The sequence below is a fragment of the Eurytemora carolleeae genome, unplaced genomic scaffold, assembly GCF_000591075.1.
Source record: "Eurytemora carolleeae unplaced genomic scaffold, Eaff_2.0 scaffold852, whole genome shotgun sequence".
NCBI classification, from domain to species: Eukaryota; Metazoa; Arthropoda; class Copepoda; order Calanoida; family Temoridae; genus Eurytemora; species Eurytemora carolleeae.
Genome location: NW_019396756.1, coordinates 1,370 through 22,000, shown reverse-complemented (window position 1 = coordinate 22,000; position 20,631 = coordinate 1,370). Strand labels below are relative to the sequence as shown.

At 32.2% G+C, this 20,631-nt stretch overlaps 1 protein-coding gene and 2 long non-coding RNA genes across 3 annotated transcripts; 1 reads left to right on the top strand and 2 right to left on the bottom strand.

Moving 5' to 3' along the window:
- Positions 1 to 207: 207 nt before the first annotated feature.
- LOC111708270 (uncharacterized) lies at positions 208 to 1,599 on the top strand. Its single transcript, XR_002766620.1, has 2 exons — positions 208 to 783; positions 1,097 to 1,599. It is a non-coding gene; the product is annotated as an uncharacterized LOC111708270 (long non-coding RNA).
- Positions 1,600 to 14,737: 13,138 nt separating this feature from the next.
- On the bottom strand, positions 14,738 to 20,010 carry LOC111708268 (uncharacterized). The gene is made up of 7 exons (XM_023481590.1): positions 19,666 to 20,010; positions 17,496 to 17,548; positions 16,935 to 17,034; positions 16,658 to 16,740; positions 16,381 to 16,449; positions 15,964 to 16,014; positions 14,738 to 14,894 (listed from the first exon to the last, which is right to left on the bottom strand). The coding sequence occupies exons 1-7, from the start codon at positions 19,714 to 19,716 to the stop codon at positions 14,738 to 14,740; spliced, it is 564 nt and encodes a 187-aa protein (XP_023337358.1). The 5' UTR covers positions 19,717 to 20,010.
- On the bottom strand, positions 18,473 to 19,329 carry LOC111708265 (uncharacterized). The gene is made up of 2 exons (XR_002766617.1): positions 19,153 to 19,329; positions 18,473 to 18,695 (listed from the first exon to the last, which is right to left on the bottom strand). It is a non-coding gene; the product is annotated as an uncharacterized LOC111708265 (long non-coding RNA).
- Positions 20,011 to 20,631: the final 621 nt, after the last annotated feature.

Genomic DNA, 20,631 nt, shown 5'->3' with positions numbered 1-20,631 from the left:
GACCAGCTTTACCTCAATCAAAATTGCGCTGATAAACTAGATGTTTTTCAGCTAATATTAATGACACTTTAGCTGATTTAAAATGGTATTTGTCACACAATATAAAATAACACTTATAAAATACAGTGCTCTGCATCAACTGACTTGAAATATTACTGATTAGTTATGATCTTTAACCCTATTCCCGCTGGTTTTATTTTTAGATATATCTGTATAAAAGAAATTATCAACAACATTTTAAAGAAATAACCCTGAAAAGAAACAAATGGTTCAGAGAACAAAAGCAGCATAAACATCATTTAAAATGGAATAGCTAGATAGCTAGATAGATAGATAGTTGTAAACTATTATAATTATGCTCAAATTGTATGAAAAATTATATTTAAATTAAGAAATGCCTACTGTAAATTAAAATCTAGAAAAGGTTGTAAAAATAGTTTTAGTTTACCTTTAGAACTATAGATTAATTACAATACAGAAAGAACACTAGATGTCGACTTTTCAAGATTTTGAGGTTTTTGTTCACAATAACCCCAAGGCATAAACCCAAAGGAGTTAAGCATACGGCGTTGAATTACAAGACACAGAGAGAGAGTATACGCGTTACTCATTTGGGCTTCTGCCTCAGGGTTATTGTTAACGAAAAAAACCTAAATCTTGAAAAGACGACATCTAGTGTTCTATCTGTTATTGTTAATTAACCTATGTTTAGAACTATGTAAATAAAAAAATGTAAACAATTCTTAGCCAATTTATAACTACTTCTTAATATGTGTTAAGGAGGTATACAAGTTTTACGAATGAGAGTAAATTGGTAAAATTATTGAGAGAGGGTCTTTTGCACCGAATCAAAAATCTTTTTTAGTTTGATTTTGTAAATTTGGTCAGTTGGATAAAAGTTTGATAATCCTAGAATCTCCCTAGAACGGAATGATTTATTTGGTGTTGTACTGTCCTGTTTTGTGTACGGTATAGCTTGCCCTAGCTGCTTGAACCGGAGTGTACAGTGTAAAAGATATATGTTTGATGAGCTTCAACTTAAACACGTTTTCATCTTTAATCTTCACATTGAAATTTTACCAATTACTCCATTCAGTTGGAGGCTGAAATCACACGCTTTACAGCTTTGAAATGGTCAAACTCGAAACTACAAAAAAAGCATTATAAAGCATGAGGAATAGTTAAAGCCATGTAAAACTAACTACAATAAATCGGAATATTTTGATCTTTTATGATTAAAAATGCGTCAAAATATCAAAATTATTTATTCCTGTAATAAAATTGTGTAATTGTAATAATATTGTGTAACACGATATTGATAAACATGAGTTACGTAACATGATTAAAATATGCATTGTGATTAGATTAACTACATTTATATCTATCCATTTTAATCTTCTAAATATGTAAATTCATCTTGAACTATGCTGTAAACGTGTGTGGAGATAGCTTAAATATGTTATATCTATCCTAGCTAACCTTATACATATGTATATTATACTTAAACTACGCTGTATATATATATCAACATAGAACTTGTAATTACATCGATTCACATTAACTTGTAACATATCTAAAATAAATTTGTTGATATAGAGACTCTTGGATCTTGTTGAAACATACAAGCTGAGATCATGCCTGGAGTTTGGCATTGATAGATTAAGAGCATGTTTGATAGCTACGCTGGTGTTCCTGTGTGACATTTAGAGCCAATGAGATAGTGGCCAGTGGTTTGGCATTGATTGTTTTAGAGTTTGTTTGATAGCTACGATTGTGTCTGTATTGACTTTCAGAGCTGATGGGATTGTGCCCATTGCTTTGGCATTGATCACTTAAGAGCTTGTTTGATAGCTACACTTGTGTCCCTGTGTGACATTCAGAGACAATAAGATTGTGCCCATTGGTTTGGCATTGATTGTTTAAGAGCTTGTTTGATAGCTACGCTTGAGTACCTGTGTGACATTCAGAGCCAATGAGATTGTGTCCAAAGTTTGGCATTGATCATTTAAGAGCTTGTTTGATAACTACACTTGTGTCTCTGTGTGACATTCAGAGACAATGATATTGTGCCCATTGGTTTGGCATTGATCGTTTAAGAGCTTGTTTGATAGCTACGCTTGTGTACCTGTGTGACATTCAGAGCCAATGAGATTGTGTCCAAAGTTTGGCATTGATCATTTAAGAGCTTGTTTGATAGCTACCCTTGTGTCTCTGTGAGACATTCAGAGCCGATAAGATTGTGCCCATTGGATTGGCATTGATTGCTGAACAGTTTGTGTCTTGGTTGACATTTATAGCTGACGAGTTGTTCCTGGACTGATACAGTTCAGGACAAAGCACCTTTATTTTACAGTGGTACAAAGCCAAGGATCTTTAGTTTACAGTGATACAAAGCCTAGGACCTTTAGTTTACTGTGGTACAAAGCCGAGGATCTTTAGTTTACTGTGGTACAAAGCCGAGGATCTTTAGTTTACTGTGGTACAAAGCCGAGAAGATCTTTAGTTTACTGTGGTACAAAGCCTAGGATCTTTAATTTACTGTGGTACAAAGCCAAGGGTCTTTAGTTTACTGTGGTACAAAGCCAAGGATCTTTAGTTTACTGTGGTACAAAGCTGAGGATCTTTAATTTACCGTGATACAAAGCCGAGGATCTTTAGTTTACTGTGGTACAAAGCCGAGGATCTTTAGTTTACTGTGGTACAAAGCCAAGGATCTTAAGTTTACTGTGGTACAAAGCCAAAGATCTTTAGTTTACTGTGGTACAAAGCCTAGGATCTTTAATTTACTGTGGTACAAAGCCAAGGGTCTTTAGTTTACTGTGGTACAAAGCCAAGGATCTTTAGTTTACTGTGGTACAAAGCTGAGGATCTTTAATTTACCGTGATACAAAGCCGAGGACCTTTAGTTAACTGTGGTACAAAGCCGAGGATCTTTAGTTTACTGTGGTACAAAGCCGAGGGTCTTTAGTTTACTGTGGTAAAAAGCCAAAGATCTTTCATCTTCAAGGTCGGCTCTATCTCATTAGTTGATGAATAGTGTATCAACTTTGTTAATTCTCTAAGATTTAAAGTTGCATTTTTGAAAATTGGGCAAATGTTGATATTTGTCATAAATGACGTTAACGATAATTTTTAAATTTTTAATTCTTAAGCTGTAATTTTTAAAAATATCTGTCTCTATAGAATTAGGTTGAAAAATTATGATGTATTGTATTTACCTTCAAATTTGACTCTAAGACACCCCGAAAATTGTCTCTGGAACCCAGTTTATTTTAGGGGGAAAAATTCTGCCTATTTTAGCTCAGTATTATCGAATAAATGATTGAATTACAACTTTAAACATCCTGTTTAATATACATATATATGATCGAATAAATGGATAATTAAATTAATAAACACTAATCTAAAATTTAAAGTTTACTCAGGCATGATAAACGGATAAATGAATGGGTAAGTAAATGAATAAATGAATGGGTGAATAGATGAATAAATTAATGGGTAAATAGATGGAAGGATGAATGGGTAAATATATAAATAAATAAATGGGTAAATAGATGAATAAAGAAAAGGGTGACCAGATGAATAAATCATTGGGTAAATATTTAAATAAATGAATAGGAGGATGGGTGAATAAATGAATGGGTGAAAAGATGAATGAATGAATGGGTAAAAGGATGAATAAAAGGATGAATAGGTGGAAGGATGAATAAATGATTGGGTGAATATATGAATAAATGAATGGGTAAATAGATGAATAAAGAAAAGGATGAACAGATTAATAGGTGAATGGGTGAATGGGTGAAAAGATGAATAAATAAATGGGTAAATATATAAATAAATGAATAGGAGGATGGGTGAATAAATGAATGGGTAAATAGATGAATAAAAGGATGAATATATGGAAGGATGAATAAATGATTGGGTGAAAATATGAATAAATGAATGGGTGAAAGGATGAATAAATGAATGAGTAAATAGATGAATAAAAGGATGAATAGGTGAAAGGATGAATGAATAAATAGATCAACACAGATATTTGAGTTCTAAACCGTGGGATCTATATTAGTTTAAAACGCTTCAATATATTGACCGTATCGAAGCATTTAATATGAAACCAGGGTTTCATTAGGAACAGTTTAGTTCAGGTGTAGAGCACAGGCCTAGGTTTCTTAGATTAATCGCTTTAATGGAACTATAAAATACACAGGGTGTTTCGTAATAATCGTGGGAAAAGTTAACATTTTTTTTACAGGGTGTCTACAAGTTAAGTTTTTTTGAATAAATGTTTATTAATACTTTTCGCATAGGGTGTATAGGGCTGGGCGCGTTAACGGTGGAACGATCGTTCTTTGCCGAGAACGAACGGAACGATCAAGAACGATCCCCTCATTCCGAAAAAAAACGAACGCTTAGAACGCGTTCTTAAAAATATTGGAACGATTAGTAAAAGAACGGAACGGAACGGAACGGGAATTGTTTGAAAAGAACGGTTAAAATCGTTAACGCGTTCTTATTATCAAGAACTTGTTCTAAGTTGGGAACGCATTTTAAATCAGGAATGTGTTCTAAATCATCTAGAAATAGTTAAAGATTTTTTTATTATACATTGCTCAGAATTATCTAAGCTTATTCTTTTAACCCTAAATTTAAAATATATAATTTAAAGTATTATTTACGGCCGTGAGGAACTTATTATTTAAAAATTGTAATTTTTTTACTTTTTAACCAACTCTTTTCTATAAAACTTTTGTCTTTGATGTAATTGTCCGTTACTTAGAACTTGAATTAAGAACAGAACAAGAGGGATGCAACCGTTCTTCAACTAAGAATGCCAAGAACAGAACGGAACAGGAAGACTGTTCTTCTACTCAGAACGGAACGGAACGGGACGGAACGGAACGAGAACGGAACGATAAAAAAAGAGGAACGAGAACGGAACGATTTAGCTGAAGGCCCTTGTTCTAGAACGGAACGGAACGATTTCAAAAAAGTAGGAACGTGCCCAGCCCTAAGGGTGTAGCTTTGATTTTTTTTTCAAATATTATGTTCGTTTACATAATCAAGGTATTCAGAATTTTAACTTAAAGGGTTTCCAAATTTTTGTACAATCTCTTTCGCGAAAACTTAGTTCAGCCAACGACCTTTCCATCTTATTTTTTCGCAAAAATACAATCTTGATGCGAAATGGAGAGATTTCGATTTTAATCAAACGAAAATTTATCAAAAATTTTCGCGAAAATGAGGTTGAAAATTCCGTCGAAAACGCATCGAAATTTGCGACAATGTTAAACGAAAATTAACGAATTTTTTTCGTTAATTTTTGCGAATTTCGTTCAACGAAAATTTCGATGGTAACACTAATTTTAACAAATGCTTTTTCATATCTGTTCGTTTGAAGAATTTGAAGAACATATAAATGTTCGTGTGACGTTTTTATCAAAGATACAAGACGGGAAAGCTTTTTTTGCGCCGTTGGATTCATAAACTAGAATCTTAAAATGCACATTTTTACTAAATTTTGTTCCATAATATATAGATAAATATCTACATAACTTTGATCAGTCCTGATCACTGAAATCACAAGTTAGTCATCAAATATTTAGACAGCCTCAACTTTAAAGTGTCGCAACGCCAAGTGATGAATATAAATAACTATATATATATATATATATATATATTTCTAATATAATAAATTCATAAAAGAGATTTATATCCTTATAATATATATTTGTCATGGCATTTTAGGCCTCTTCTTATCAGTGTTTGTTACCAATAAACGTCAAAACATGACCCTAAGGGTTCTTTAACAATGAAAGACGTTGAAGCATACAATTGGAGTGATTATTAACAAATGATTTACCTTTGAAAACAGAAAATCTGCGAAATTTAAAAGTTGTGTTCAGTTATATTCAGAAAAGATGGCCACTGTGTATGTAAAATTTAAAAACTAAAACTAGAAAGAGCGACGCAAAGCCTAATAGTTTAGACTTAATAGATTCTAGTACAATAGATGGCAACGTAGAATTTGTACATTCTTAGAACAGCTGTATTCTGACGTCATAAGTGTCATCTTAGTTTTGTGTCCGACAAAATTATTAATAATAGTGATAATTTTCGAATAAAGTGCTTTTCTTATAGTAAAATAATTGCAATTTTGTGTGTTCTTTATTTTCTGTTTTTACACTTTTTTTATTTAATCTTGGAAAACATGTCAAGTAATGTAAGCAAATTTCGTTTTTCTTGTTTTATTAAGACTATTTAGACTGCATGTGTCCATGCATAAGAAAGAGCGGCATAAAACCTAACTATTTTAGACTGCCGTGTCCATGCATAAGAAAATGACGAGCTGTATAGATTGACAGAATGATCTACAAGATATATCCTACACACATTCTTCAATATACCAGTCATAGTTATCTGTACTTATCCCTATACACGAGTGGGGGGGGGGGTTGTTTTCCACACACCCTTGAGGGTTTTTCTAAATAACTTAAAACGGCTGACATTTTGATGCTTAAACTTCTTCACTTGATCAACTTCATAGTTGTGAAGAAACTTTGCTAAACGTTTTTTAAATTCCTAGAGGGATTCCTAGAGGGATTCCTAGAGGGATTCCTAGAGGGATTCCTAGATAAAATAGCCCAATCAGGATAGGGTTAAGGGGACTGCAAACAAAATTTCAAGTGACCCACCATTTATAGATTGGCATGTTTGATTCACATAAAGTACCATCAAAAGCCTTGTCTGATCAAAAATAAATGAAATTTCCATAATTTTCAGAATTAAAACTGTTAAAGCTTTAAAAAGATAAGAATCAGAATTTTTCTTTTCGTAAAGAAACCTTTCCACACGTACACACGTGCACACGTACACAAACACACACATACAACTCCAACATTGTAAAATAAAACATTGAAATTAGACAGGTTGCTTGAGAATACTGAAACGTTTTAAAAAAGTAAAAAAAACTGAAGAGAAATCCCTCCCCCCTCAGTCCCTGCCCCCCCCCCTGGTCCAGAGAAGAGTTAGGGTTAAGACCTTCTTTATTAAATAAGCCAGTCCACTTTTGGAAATACTGCCAGCCAAACAAATGAGAGGAAATAAAACTGTAAAATACATATACAGGGTGTCCTACAAAACATGACAGTTGGTGAATAGTTTAGAATGACTTTTTCCATTATTTGTTAAGTTGTTTGATACCAAAGATCAATAGGAATATTATATGGGAGTCATGTTGTAAAATTGATTTTAAAGTAAAATATAACTAAGCAAAACATTTGTTTGACTAAAAATAATTATTTATTAAATGTCATGTTTAGTGGGACACCCTGTATATCTTGATTCGTACATACATATATAAACATATCTATAGACATGGTTACCCACAAAGGATGAGACGTTAATTACGACCTAAAACTATGAAAATATAACAATCTAAAAAGAATAAATTTTAAATTTTGCCATGAATGTTTAGTCTTTAAATAATAAAATTAATGATTATTAAAAGAAAGAAACAAGTTTTTAGTTACTATTAAGGAACATGTAAGAAATGATATTGACCAAATTCAGCACAGTCGTCTCTGAATTCTCATACTTTGTGGGTAACCCTGTATATTATGAATTGTCTTACATCTATAGGGTGTCAACGAAATTTGCATTGCTCATGATGAATAAAACGTAGAATATAGAATATAGAAAACTATAATCCGAAAATACAAGGTATGCCACGATAGGCTAAATGTCCTGGTTAAATGTTAAAAAGACAGGATATGCCACGGTAGACTAGATGTCCTGGTTAAATATTAAAAAGACAAGACATGCCACGGTAAACTAGATGTCATGGTTAAATGTTAAAAAGACAGGATATGCCACGGTAGACTAGATGTCCTGGTCAAATATTAAAAAGACAAGACATGCCACGGTAAACTAGATGTCATGGTTAAATGTTAAATAGACAAGATATGCCACGGTAGACTAGATGTCCTGGTTAAATGTTAAAAAGATAAGATATACTTTTTTGTTGAACTAAATATGATAAATATTTCAGTCTTTATAGTCTGATTCGTTTTTTTACGGATTTTAAATGAGAGATATTAATTTGATAAATAATATCTACACAGGATACACTTAACCCCCTTAACCCTATCCTGATTGGGCTATTTACACTTTAGTAGAGTTTTACGTGGTTTGTTATTGTGATGCATAAATCTAATTCATATCAATCAAACAATCAATATCTATATTATGTACTTTTATAGCGAGTGAAAAAATCGCATCTTTAATAATTTTGACTTCTAAGCATTGTGCAAGAGTTTTTTTCGACTTTTGCAGTATAAAAAGAATAAAGTAGTGAATAAGTGAACTCCTTTTTTTCTTCTTTGCGAGTTAAAATTGAGCTCAGCTTTATGGAGTGTTGCTTGAACTCTCGCTTAAAAAATTCCCCAAACAAACTTTTATTTTTTTCATGTATTTTTACATACTGATAAAAGGATGTATTTTTACATACTGATACAAGGATGTATTTTTGGACATTCTCGTTGTTATATATAAATATAAGCTAATGCTGCTGACTTCGTATCAACTGGCACATAAACTAAATTGGATTGAGTCACAAAACTTTACAGAAAGAGGAGGGAGAGGGGAAGGTGGGGGTTCAGCAAGGGGGTAAGGTAAAGGAAAAGGGGGGATAAGAGGGGAAAAGGAAAGAAGGGCGGGAGAAGGGTGTTGGGTCATTTCATAGAAAAACATTTCATAGACAACAACTGGCCTCATAAGTATAATTCCAGTTTAACTCTGTCCCAGCAGGAATAAACGTTGATAGCTGTGATATGTCCATTTATGCTAAATATTTTTCTATTATAATGGAAAAAATTAAAATTAACGTATTTGGATATAGAAGATATTAGTGAATATCTTGTAAAGCTTAAATAAAAATTTAAAAACATTAAACAAGTTAATATTTACCGCTTTCCTCAATATAGTTTTAAATAACATTTCTATACCTTGTTTGCACCTTTAGTTTTCACGTCATAGATATAATTCATTATTAATTATGATTTAGTTTCCTTAACTTCTACAATTTGTTCAATGGCATGTCTAAACCTGGCTTTTTATTATAATTTTTTAACACTGCAGTATAAATTATATTTTAAGAAGTTTTCTAACAATTGTGTCTTCTTTTACCACCAAATAGTTTCTTAATCTTATTTTAAGAAGTTGTCTTACAATTGTGTCTTCTTTTACCACCAAATAGTTTCTTAATCTTATTTTAAGAAGTTGTCTTACAATTGTGTCTTCTTTTACCACCAAATAGTTTCTTAATCTTATTTTAAGAAGTTGTCTTACAATTGTGTCTTCTTTTACCACCAAATAGTTTCTTAATCTTATTTTAAGAAGTTGTCTTACAATTGTGTCTTTTTACCACCAAATAGTTTCTTAATCTAAATGGGCATACGCCAAATCCTACTATCTAATTATCATTCAAAATAAAGATAGAAGAATAAGAAAGATGGAAAGATAGATTTGTAAATATGTAGATAGATAGACATATATTTAGATAAATAAACAGATTGATAGATTTTTAAATAGATAGAAAGACATATAGAGAGATATACAGATGAATAGATAGGTAGATAAATATAAGTTCGGGTAGATAAATGATAAGCGTGTATGGTGTGAAAGATTAGAAATTCATTGTTTAACGTGGGATGGGAGGGGGGCATGGGCCCCATAGAACGGGGGGGGGGAACTTGCCAATTAGTTTGCTGTATAGATAACTTATATATTCTTTACAGCTTAAATACCTTATATTTTAGATACTTGAAAACTATCATTTTCGCTGCATAGAATAAGCATTATAGAATAAACGTGTTTTCCCCGTTTTTCTAAATGATTTTTTACCAATGCTATAATTTCATATTAATTTAGTAAACAAATATAGAAACATGTCCGAGAAAATAATTATAAAATATTTTTTATCTACAATCATGATTTTTAATCTGTAAACTCATATATTTACAATATTCAAAGCTAGACAAGACACCCAACAAAACTGTAAAATTGTTATATTTATGTCGTTTTATGTCGTCATTAAAGCCCTTTTTTGTGGATAAATTGTATTTTAAATTGTCTGTCTGTTTGCTTGTGTTTAATAAGCGCCAAACGGCTGAACCGATCAAGGCCAACTATTATTTAAAGGACCACAGATGAGGATTTTCGGCTTTCAAAGTAAAATCATTTCAATCAACATTTTTTTTATTCTAGAATGAAAACAGAAAATCCGCAAAATCTTACATTTTTTATATTTAAAAAAAGGTTGCATTTTTTAATGAAGGTCTGTTGCGAAAGGAGAAGGGGGTGCGAAAAGGGGGGTGTACGAAGGGGGGGGGGGGTGCGAAAGGGGGGGTTGCGAAGCCCTACGGAAAAGCCTTTTAGTTGAGATAAATGTTGCTCTCCCCTTTCATAAACTAATTGGAAACTGATTTGCATAATTGGCGAGAAAATTCGATACTTTGAAATATTTAAATATTGAACATATGAAAATGTTAAGTATAAACTGTTTAAGATTAAATATATTTGACCAAATAGCTAAAATATATCGGCTGGCAAACTTACGAAAATGTCGTATATTTTGAGATCGTTAATAAACGAAAAGAATCCGTAATGAAAACAAGATAAAAAAAAGAAACGAAGTGTTTTAAAAATAACAGCAATTTTAATCATTTTATTTTTATTTAAAAGGTGAAAAATATTAGGTGTTTATGGTGTTATGGTGTTATTTAAACGTTTCTAAAATATTTTCATAATATCGATACATATTGTTTTATAAATTATATGATCTCAAATATATTTGCACTGAAGGCAGTATTGATTAAAGCTTTTTAATGAAACTTTTTCAGTGAGATTTTAAAGCATTTTTTTATATACGATGCAATTATACTTAATACGTACACCCTTTAATGTAATCGATATATAGGCCGGTTAAAATTCTTTTTTGTAAGAGACATGTGTCACACTTCCATATCTGCAGAACGTAATGGGCAACATCATAAGGGGGGCGACACCCCCCACCCTTGTATTGGACAAAAAATAGCCCCAGCCGAGTTAGGGTTAACAATATGTCTCTGAAGAAGATTGTCTCTGCAGCTGTATGAAAGACAAATGGAAACATTAGTTTTATTCTTTCGATTTAGCCGGACAATTTTATTTATTAGATTTATGCACTTGTACAGGGGCATATATATATTATATAAATTGTAACCCTGTATTGGAGGTTTAAGGGGGGGGGGGAGGGAGGTACTCATCAGAAATGTCCTGAGGGCTCATCAAGTTCTTAACTTCATCTTTTAAGAATGGATACTAAAAACGACTATGTCCTGACATCGAAAAGAAAAAAATATGTCAGATTCAGATTTGACATAAACTACAGGTACATATTTGTAAAAGTAACGGATTAACCAGAACTGTCTAATAACTTTCAACATCTGGATTAAAGAACTTGAAAATCTATTTGTAAGTAAGTAATCCATTCATTTTCTTTAATAATTTGCTAATATTAAGCTTCAGCATCTATTGGAGTTTGGGAGAACAACGGGAATTGTCTGAGCTTGTTTTTGAGATTCTAAGTTGAGCGGGTCGACTTTTACAGGAAAAAGAGTCAAAATCGTAATTTAAGACCAAGTGCGGGTAAACGGTGGGGGTAACCTGGGCAACGCTGGGTTCAAGATAAAAGGCTAAATCAGTTTTACCTTAAAAATATATTTTACAGAAGAAAATATGATTAAATATGATTTTTAAACAAAAACTAATAAATCCTTTGTAGTTTTCTTCTTTTTCTCATAAATACTGGAGCAAAGTTAATATTATTATAAACATAATAAAATTATAAATAATATTCTCATTTGCAAAAAGATTAAAAGGACTGTAAAAATAGGGTTGTTAATCGTAAAAACCATCGATAAACAATCGTTTTTCGTTTTTGAAAACGAACCACTCTTTTAGAACTTATTTAAACAGAAAAGCGATCTTTTTTAAAAACTGTCGTTAACGATCTTTCACGATAGTTAATGATCTTCAGAAATAAAAACGACCTACCTTCGTTAATGAAACGAATATTTTCTTTTTAAATGATCTTTTTCAAAAACGACTTGTTCATTTTTCTTTGTGAAAACGATCCACCCTTATGCATAGCCGGTCTGTCCGTTCCAGAAAATTTCCAGAATTCAAAATTGTTAAAGTAAAAATACGACGATATCTGTGTCGTTGTTTCTCAGATTTATCTTCAAAAAGGATACATCTTTTTATATTGAAGTCACTTAAAATTACTCTCACATAAGGGTGGAACGTTTTCACCTTTTTTGAAGACGATCGTTTTGTTTCAAAAACGACGAAGAAAAAACGAAAAACAACAGGGTCGTTTTTGAAAAAGATTGTTTTAAGAAAAAATATTCGTTTCGTGTATCACTGGTCACTCTGATAATTGACTTTGATTTTTACAATTTTAAGTTTAATTTTCTAATCTAATAATATTTTTTATTCCTGATTTTTGATGTGTATGTATCTTGATACATTAACTGCCATCGGTAGTAGAACCCAATCTTTCTGTTAAGTCATGTTATATTTTGTATTAACAACCTGTTAAAACCGAATCACAGGCTGGAAGCCTGGAATACTTTATAAACAGAAGACAGAGACAAATTTTATAAAGAAGGCATTTAGGCAGCAGATGAAAAGAATTGTGACATGAAATGGGAAACTGAAACCCAATTTTTGACTTATATCAACTAAATAACGTTACACAGACAATTAAAGTGTGTTTCTTAAAGGGAGAGTTCGCGAACATTGAAATGGGGTGTAATACGCTTACGTCGAAAAATATTCGACGGTGATTTCTACTAATCTTACTTCTATCTTACAAGGCGAAAATTGTTGAAAACGACTTACACAGATAATTTATTGAATTGATTCGGAAAATTTCCATATTTGACACAGATCGTAAAAAGATCATTCAGATATTACAACCTGTAATGATCGATTTTTTTTTCCGACGCATTCGTATAAAGTGGATATTTCATAATATATTTTATTTGTTTTATATACAATGCAATTTAAACGACTCATTTCATTTTTTTAGGAAATAAAGAGTTTTCTGCATTATCGATTTTGATTTGAGGGTTATTCCGTTGTCTATCTGTTCATCGTCAGAATCTTGTTCCTATCCGACAACATTTCGATCTACGGACGTGTCAAAGTTTCAAGAAAGCCTCGAGATGAACCCAACTACTCCTCTCTACAAGGATCCACGCGACCTTCCTCCTGAAAACCCTTATCAGGAAGCTCAGAGATGTACAAGAAACAATCCTTGTAGAATGCAAGATTGTACAATATGCCCCACACCCACCAACCATGTTCGCATCTAACCGAGGAGATGGGAACCGATGATCCAATGCCAAACCTTCCAACCTCCTCTGGCCCCCCCCCCTTCCAATCATGCCATCCTAATCCTCACCAATGCTTTTAAAATTGCAATCAAGGAGAATCGAATTCATATTCTGAAGGGCTTATCCAAACAATACCTTCACCAATTGGACACCAATCTGGAGGTCTTCATGTACGATTACTCCAACCTCGAGGCCTGTTATCAAACCGCAAAAAAACATAATCAACTCCCACACCACCATCATAACTGACCCCCCCTCCCCCTCTCAGCACAGCCTCCAACCTCGTGCTAGTTTCAAACCTCCTAAACCAATTACTCATCTACATGAGGATACTCACATTTTCGAGAGCAACCCAACTACTCCTCTACATGAGGATACTCTCACTTTCGAGATGAACCCAATTACTCCTCTTCACAAGGATACTCTCACTTTCGAGATCAACCCAACTACTCCTCTACATGATGATACTCTCACTTTCGAGATAAACCCAACTACTCCTCTACACGAGGACACTCTCACTTTCCAGATGAACCCAACTACTCCTCTACACGAGGATACTCTCACCTTCGAGATGAATTCAACTACTCCTCTCCACGAGGTCAACCTCCTGAAACCCCTCATCAGGAAGTTCAAAGATGTACAAGAAACACTCCCTGCAAACTACCAGGATGCATGATCTGTCAAACCCCTACTAAACCAGGTTCCTCAAATTCACTGGTTCTGTTTAGCTTTGATATATTTATAAAAGACGACATTACTGTTTGTCTATCTTACAATACATAGCAGGCAGTTTCACTTAAACTCCGCACCTCTACAGAGGTGTGGAGACAGTTTCCAAGATGAATTTATCAATATAAAAAAGGTAATAGTTTGTAAACCTTAAATAACCTTTAGATTGTATGCATAAGTGTATGCATATTTATCAAGTTATATATCTTAACTATTTGTATATTTCAGTTATGTGCTGTTTGACAAGTGTTTAGTGTAAATGAGAAGGTTGAAAATAAACATCTATAAAGAAAACTTGCTCATTATATTCATAAGTCTACCCATCGACAAAACTTGTTGTCTGGGTCTTATTGAAAGGAAAACTGAAACTGATTCCTTGCAATACAGGTTCCCCCAACCTATCCTAACCCTCCTATTGAACCAGACCCTCGGTCCAATCCAGGGGTTCCAACCAACCCACTCAAACCTGATCCTCCAACCAATCCTAACCCTACTACCAATCCAGCTCATCCGATTGAACCTGACCCTCTCGCCAAGCCAGCCTGACCCATCGATCCTGATCCCCAGCCTCACCTCGGACTCCACAGAAGCGAGGAATCTAGCTCCAGCTCCGAGTTCCAGACCAGAGCCTGCTCAGGATGAATTCCACACAGATCACACCGAAACCGAGCAACTGAATTGCATTCTAAGCTCAAACTAGAACTCCACCCATGATCGAACACAGGACTACATTTTTTTAAAAATAAATTTTTTAATCTTATAAACGCACAAACTCAGCTTTCTGAATCTTCCCCCAAAAAAAATAAAATTAACATTTCCTGACCTTTCATGCAAATTTTTCCCAAAATAAACCAATGTTTCATGAATTTTACGCAAGTTCACACATTTCTATATCAAGATTAAATTATTCAATTCAATTTTAAGAAAAATAAATTTTTTCCTCTTTCCGAGTTTTAATTCCTTTGATTTTAAATTTGTTTGATTCAATTTATGATTGTGACCCACTGGAATCTCAGTTCGACCGCTTTCATCAGGCAACAAGGAGATCACAACAAACTGTTACTTTTATTTGTGAATTAAGCAAAACATTTGCAACTCAACGCAGGAATCAATTATTCGAACATTTCAATTTTTATAGAACACAAAACAGGAAACAATTTAACTCAAATTTCTTCATATTCCTTAGAGTAATTAGACCTTAAATTCATGATTCTTGTCATTGACACAACTATTCACATTTCTGTATTTAATTGAATAATGGTATTTTCTAGTTTAATTATTCCTTTTATTTTGGCTCTTTCATTTAATTTATATTCAAGATTTCAGCCCGTTCTCAGTTTATTCATTTATTTCATTTCTATTATTATTCTTTCCTTTAAATTATTTAACAAATAAGCACAGAAGAATGTGCGTCATGATTTCAATTTTACTTCCTTGTTTAATCTCATCAATTATTATTTGTTGAATGCTGCATTAATTAATGCACCTCCTAGTTACTTCTGTTTATTGCAATCAATCAATCTAGCACCTATCAATCATTCAAACTATATGTTTCAGTATATTGTTAATGGTTTTCCTTTGATTCTTGTATGTTACCCTAACATCCTCGAACCCTGCCTGGGGCCAGTGTCAACCATTAACTATAAGACCCCCCCGCCTATCCATGTAATGTTGTCTTTAAACCTGCAAAACCTAGAGTTTCCTAAACCTACAAAACCTAGAGTTTCCTAAACCTGCAAAGCCTACTAAACCTAGAGTTTCCATCCATGTAATGTCGTCTTTAACCTAAAATCACCTCTCAGAGACACCAAACCAAACAATTCTCTTTGTTCTCCGACAACGGAGTCTAAACACGTTTATTAATTGTGAACCCATTTCAAAAGTTAACCAAAGAATATTTCATATAAAGAATTAGTGACTTTCGTCAACAATTAATTGTCATTCTTTTCAGAAGTTTTAATATATAAAAACGTCTTAAGACTCCCCAACAGTTTAACCTTCTCATCCCCAATTAGATCGTAAGAATCTTTTCATTATAAAATTTGTAAACCATTGTAATAATTATTTATCATTATACATTTCATTTTTAGGAAATAAAGAGTTTTCTGCATTATCGATTTTGATTTGAGGGTTATTCCGTTGTCTATCTGTTCATCGTCAGAATCTTGTTCCTACCCGACAACAATTGTATATGACGTAAGCCTATCCTTACATTTTTCCCTTTAAGTTGTTGAATAATTTAATGTTATAACATTTCCTAGATTGCAAGATCTTATCCAACCTAAAAAGTGTATACAGTGATAACCAGAAAACTCTGAAATTGGAAGACGACCTTATAGGAATATCCATATATCTTTGCAACCGAATGTCATAGATCTTAGATATTTCAAACTGTGAATTCTGTTAGATCAAATAAACTAGTTTTTAAATATCAAAGGTTTACACCATCAGATTGCAAAGATAGATATTAGAAAATTTAAGTTTTTTACCTCTCTCCTGTTTTTAGCATTTTCATTCTCTCTTCATGACTGAGGCGAACAGGACCAAGATATGCATAGCTGTTTAGTTCAACCTAAACAGGACCAAGATATGCATAGCTGTTTAGTTCAACCTAAACAGGACCAAGATATGCATAGCTGTTTAGTTCGAGCTAAAGGGTTTTCTTATAATAGACATATACATTACCAGGTATCCAGATTGGGCCTTTATTTTCTAACCCTCTCCTGATTGTTGCAAAAAAAAATTGTAATTACTTCTGATAATTACCTCTTTGTGTACATTGAGCAAAGATGAATGTTTTTGTGATAAGTGTTCAACAATTTGAGATAATTTTGTGACACTTATCCAGTCCATCTTTTGGTCTTTTCTACACAAAAAAAATATTAGTTAATTCATATAAATTTCGCTAGATGGGGGTTATTCATTTGGCGTACCGTCCCGGTTTGCCTTAAATAATCTGTAATTGTACTGTACCAGCTTGATTTAGCTTAAAAGTGAGCCCGGTACTTTAACCGGAGTTAATAATAAATTGTTCAAAAGACATTTTTATTATTTTAAAAACTGGTTGTCCCAATTTTTCATTAACGATGATTTTTTGTTATTAAAAACAGTTTGTCACAATTTTTCAATGATGATTTTTTTTATTAAAAACTGTTTGTCCCAATTTTTCAGTAATGATGATTTTTTATTAAACCGTTTCCTTGGGAAAATGTAATGTTTTTTTCCTGCATTATTAAATTTACAAATTATCATAGAAGATTAAAGTTATTATTTTATTTCCATGTTTATTGGGACACCCTGTGGTGGAATTAACAAACTAAAACTGACTTTATTCCGCAGATCAGAGATTCAGCTTGTTTAACCTCTACAGAATAATCAACCTAAAAATGATTTAAAATAAAAAAATGTTATTTGAACCCAATAACAGGGATAACCAGAAAAGTTGACTTTTAAACTCAAATTATGTCTTTTAAAAGTCCAATGAACATCAGACACAGCAATTGTGCAGTGTAAACCGACCCATTTCAAGTGATTTAATAACTTCCATTGTAACTTATAGAAATAGATTTAAAGTGTACCACTGTGAACCAGACATGCCACGTAGATTTTTTAGCCATTTTTCTTAGATACTTTTTTTGCCGGCATATACATTTTGAATGAAAAGTTTCAAACAAACAAATCCGTAAGTTTAAAAATTTTATAATTTTAGACCAAAACGCATATAATTTCAAATAGAAGAAATCGAATGTCTTAGTCCTGAGTGATGCTACTCTATAAATGGTGCGTCATTGGAATTAATTCAATCAAAGACTTTGCTAATTAAAGATAGCGCATCAGAAAATCTACGCAAATTTGACGCATTTTCTCGGGTTACCATAGATAGTAAGTAATGTCGTCTTCTCCAGAAATCCGGTATATATTTACCCTGTTGACGTTTCATAATGTCGTCTTTTGTAATGAATAGATATTTAAAAGGAAAACAAGGAAACCACTTTAGTTTATCTATTATGAAATATTTAATTTGTCCCTAGTGTACCGTTGTTTTTAGAACCTTTAATGGGTTGGTAACTTGAAATTACAACCATAATCAGTCCCTGAGAACATTTACTTTTGGTTTGAAGTATTAATTGTTTATAAAAAAAAAAACCTACAAGATCTTGGTATTTAAATTTCAACCATACACCAATCAAGTCTTATATCTTTTATGCAATTGTAACCTTGTACTTTTTAACAGTAATCAATTATCTCATTTTTTTCATTTAAGAAGGAATTCTCTCTCCACCTAATTTAAATGAATTACTAAATTAACGTCGTAATATTTATTATACTATAAATTACTTTTAAAATCAGAGGGTTTGAAATGTTTTTCACATACTCTTGGATCTTTTACTGTGATATACTCTTGATTTAAATGAAGGGCCTTCAGCCACAATTTTTTTCTTGCTGGAAATCTAAACCGTGATCCTCATACTCTTGGATTGCAGCTCTGTATTATACATGTTGGAGCTTTGATTGGCACTGACAGACCTGAATTTATCAGAATTATTCAAAGAATTTGTAAACATAAAACTATGGACTTTGAAAATGCTGACATAATTTATAATTAGACAATCTACTTGTTATCTGCTCAAAAGAGGTATTTTAACGTTCATTAAACTATTTAATCGTAAATTGAGTCTATAAGTCGTCTTCGTATTCCTTAGGTTTTTTTTTTATTTATTTTTTTCCGTCTTTAAACTACTACTCCAATAATTAATGCCTCAAAACTATTGTAATCAATTTTAAAAGACTTCTAAGAAACAGGTCGTCCTTTAATTTGCATTTTTAAAGAAACTTTTTGTGATATATTTTCTTTAATGGTATTATTTTTTAAACAAAATCCCCATAAATCAATTAAAGAATAAGATTAACACATTAATTTATGCAATATTTTTTCTTTGCCTAAGATTAAACAGAAGACGACATTTACACCAAATTTATTTACCGTTTATAATATTGGACATTTCGGGTCCCCTCTCTTCTTCATCGCCTAAAATTCCATTCCATAGTACCTCAGAAAAAATATTTGACGACATCTGAAAATTTTCACAAACAATTATCGGCTATTTTTGATACAAAATAGATGCGTAACTTTATCACAATTTCAGCTATAATTCACCAGATGATCCTCAAATCCAACAAATGATTAAATAGATTTTAAAAAAGATTTTAATATCATTAATTTTAGATCAAATTTAGCACAAAACATTCACAATTGCGTTAAATATCTAAGGTTTTAATGTCGATCGTTCGACTCTCAAGCAACCAAAATAACCAATGACGTCAAGATACAGCTGTACTGGCGTACACAATAGTCGGAGAAATTTCCAACGCCTTGTCTTTATAATTAGCCAAGTCTTTGAATTCATCAGTATCCTTTAGAAACATTCGTCATTACGTTGTTTAAAGTTTAAACATTTCTTTAACTTATTATAAAAGTGTAAATTGTTGACTTTACCTCGGGTTTTGACGAATCTGAAAGTATTCTCTGCAGGGTCTGGAGAAACATCACATTGTTATGTATATTTATGATGTGATTATCAAAGGGACTGTAAGCGTAATTTTAAAAGTACAGGGTTTCTAATGCGCAATTGCGCAATAATAGCGCAAAACCTGCTCCGTAGCTTCTAATTTATCTGTATACATTTTGCAAAACATTGCGCTAAAACTTACCGCATGGCTAACCATAACTAGGGATGTTAATGCCATCTTTGCATACAGGGTCAATTGAAATTATGCTTACAGTTGCTTTGCTTTAAGTTATTATCGCTTCAGAGCACAGAGCCAAAAACTAAACGACAAAATAAAATGAATTTTGCCTTTTTGAAGTAAAATTCAGTATAAAATATCTATTCCTGAAACTATTTTTAAATTTGCGACTTTGTTCAATGATTCGTATATTTTGTGTAAATTGCAAAAAAAAACCCTTTTTTTAAAACCAGTTAAAATCAGATCTCAAAATATTTTTGTGAAATAAAGAGAAAAAACACCATTTTATTTTTATTTTCATTTTTTGATTTATTAAATAAATCATTTGTAAACAATTTAAATCGTGATGTTCCATTTCAGCTTGCTCAAACATCTCTTCAACTTTAGCTCGATCATCAACTTTAGCATCTTCAGTGTTTTCTTCTTTTACAAGTTGAGAATTTTTTACTTTTTTCACCTTTTTTTGGTCTTTTATTGTTGTTTTTTTATCAATATCTTTATCTTTTTCCCGCATTTTATTTTCTTTCATTTTGGTTTTAATGTCAAAGGCTGAAAAATGATTTTTTCCTTCAGTGTAAACTGTACTTTTATAAGAAATCTTATCTTATATTGTACAGGGTTACCCACAAAGGACTTAACGCGTTCTTATTATCAAGAACTTGTTTTAGGTTGGGAGCGCATTTTAAATCAGGAATGTGTTCTCTAAATCCTCTAG

What these genes read in the sequence shown, in the direction of transcription:
- LOC111708268 (XM_023481590.1), bottom strand. Translation starts at nt 19,716, where the DNA reads ATGTTTCTCCAGACCCTGCAGAGAATACTTTCAGATTCGTCAAAACCC. An exon ending in CAGATTCGTCAAAACCCGAG is followed by an intron (nt 17,549 to 19,665) that starts GTAAAGTCAACA and finishes AATCATTTTTAG; the next exon opens with GTTGATTATTCTGTAGAGGT. An exon ending in ATGCTAAAAACAGGAGAGAG is followed by an intron (nt 16,450 to 16,657) that starts GTAAAAAACTTA and finishes TACACTTTTTAG; the next exon opens with GTTGGATAAGATCTTGCAAT.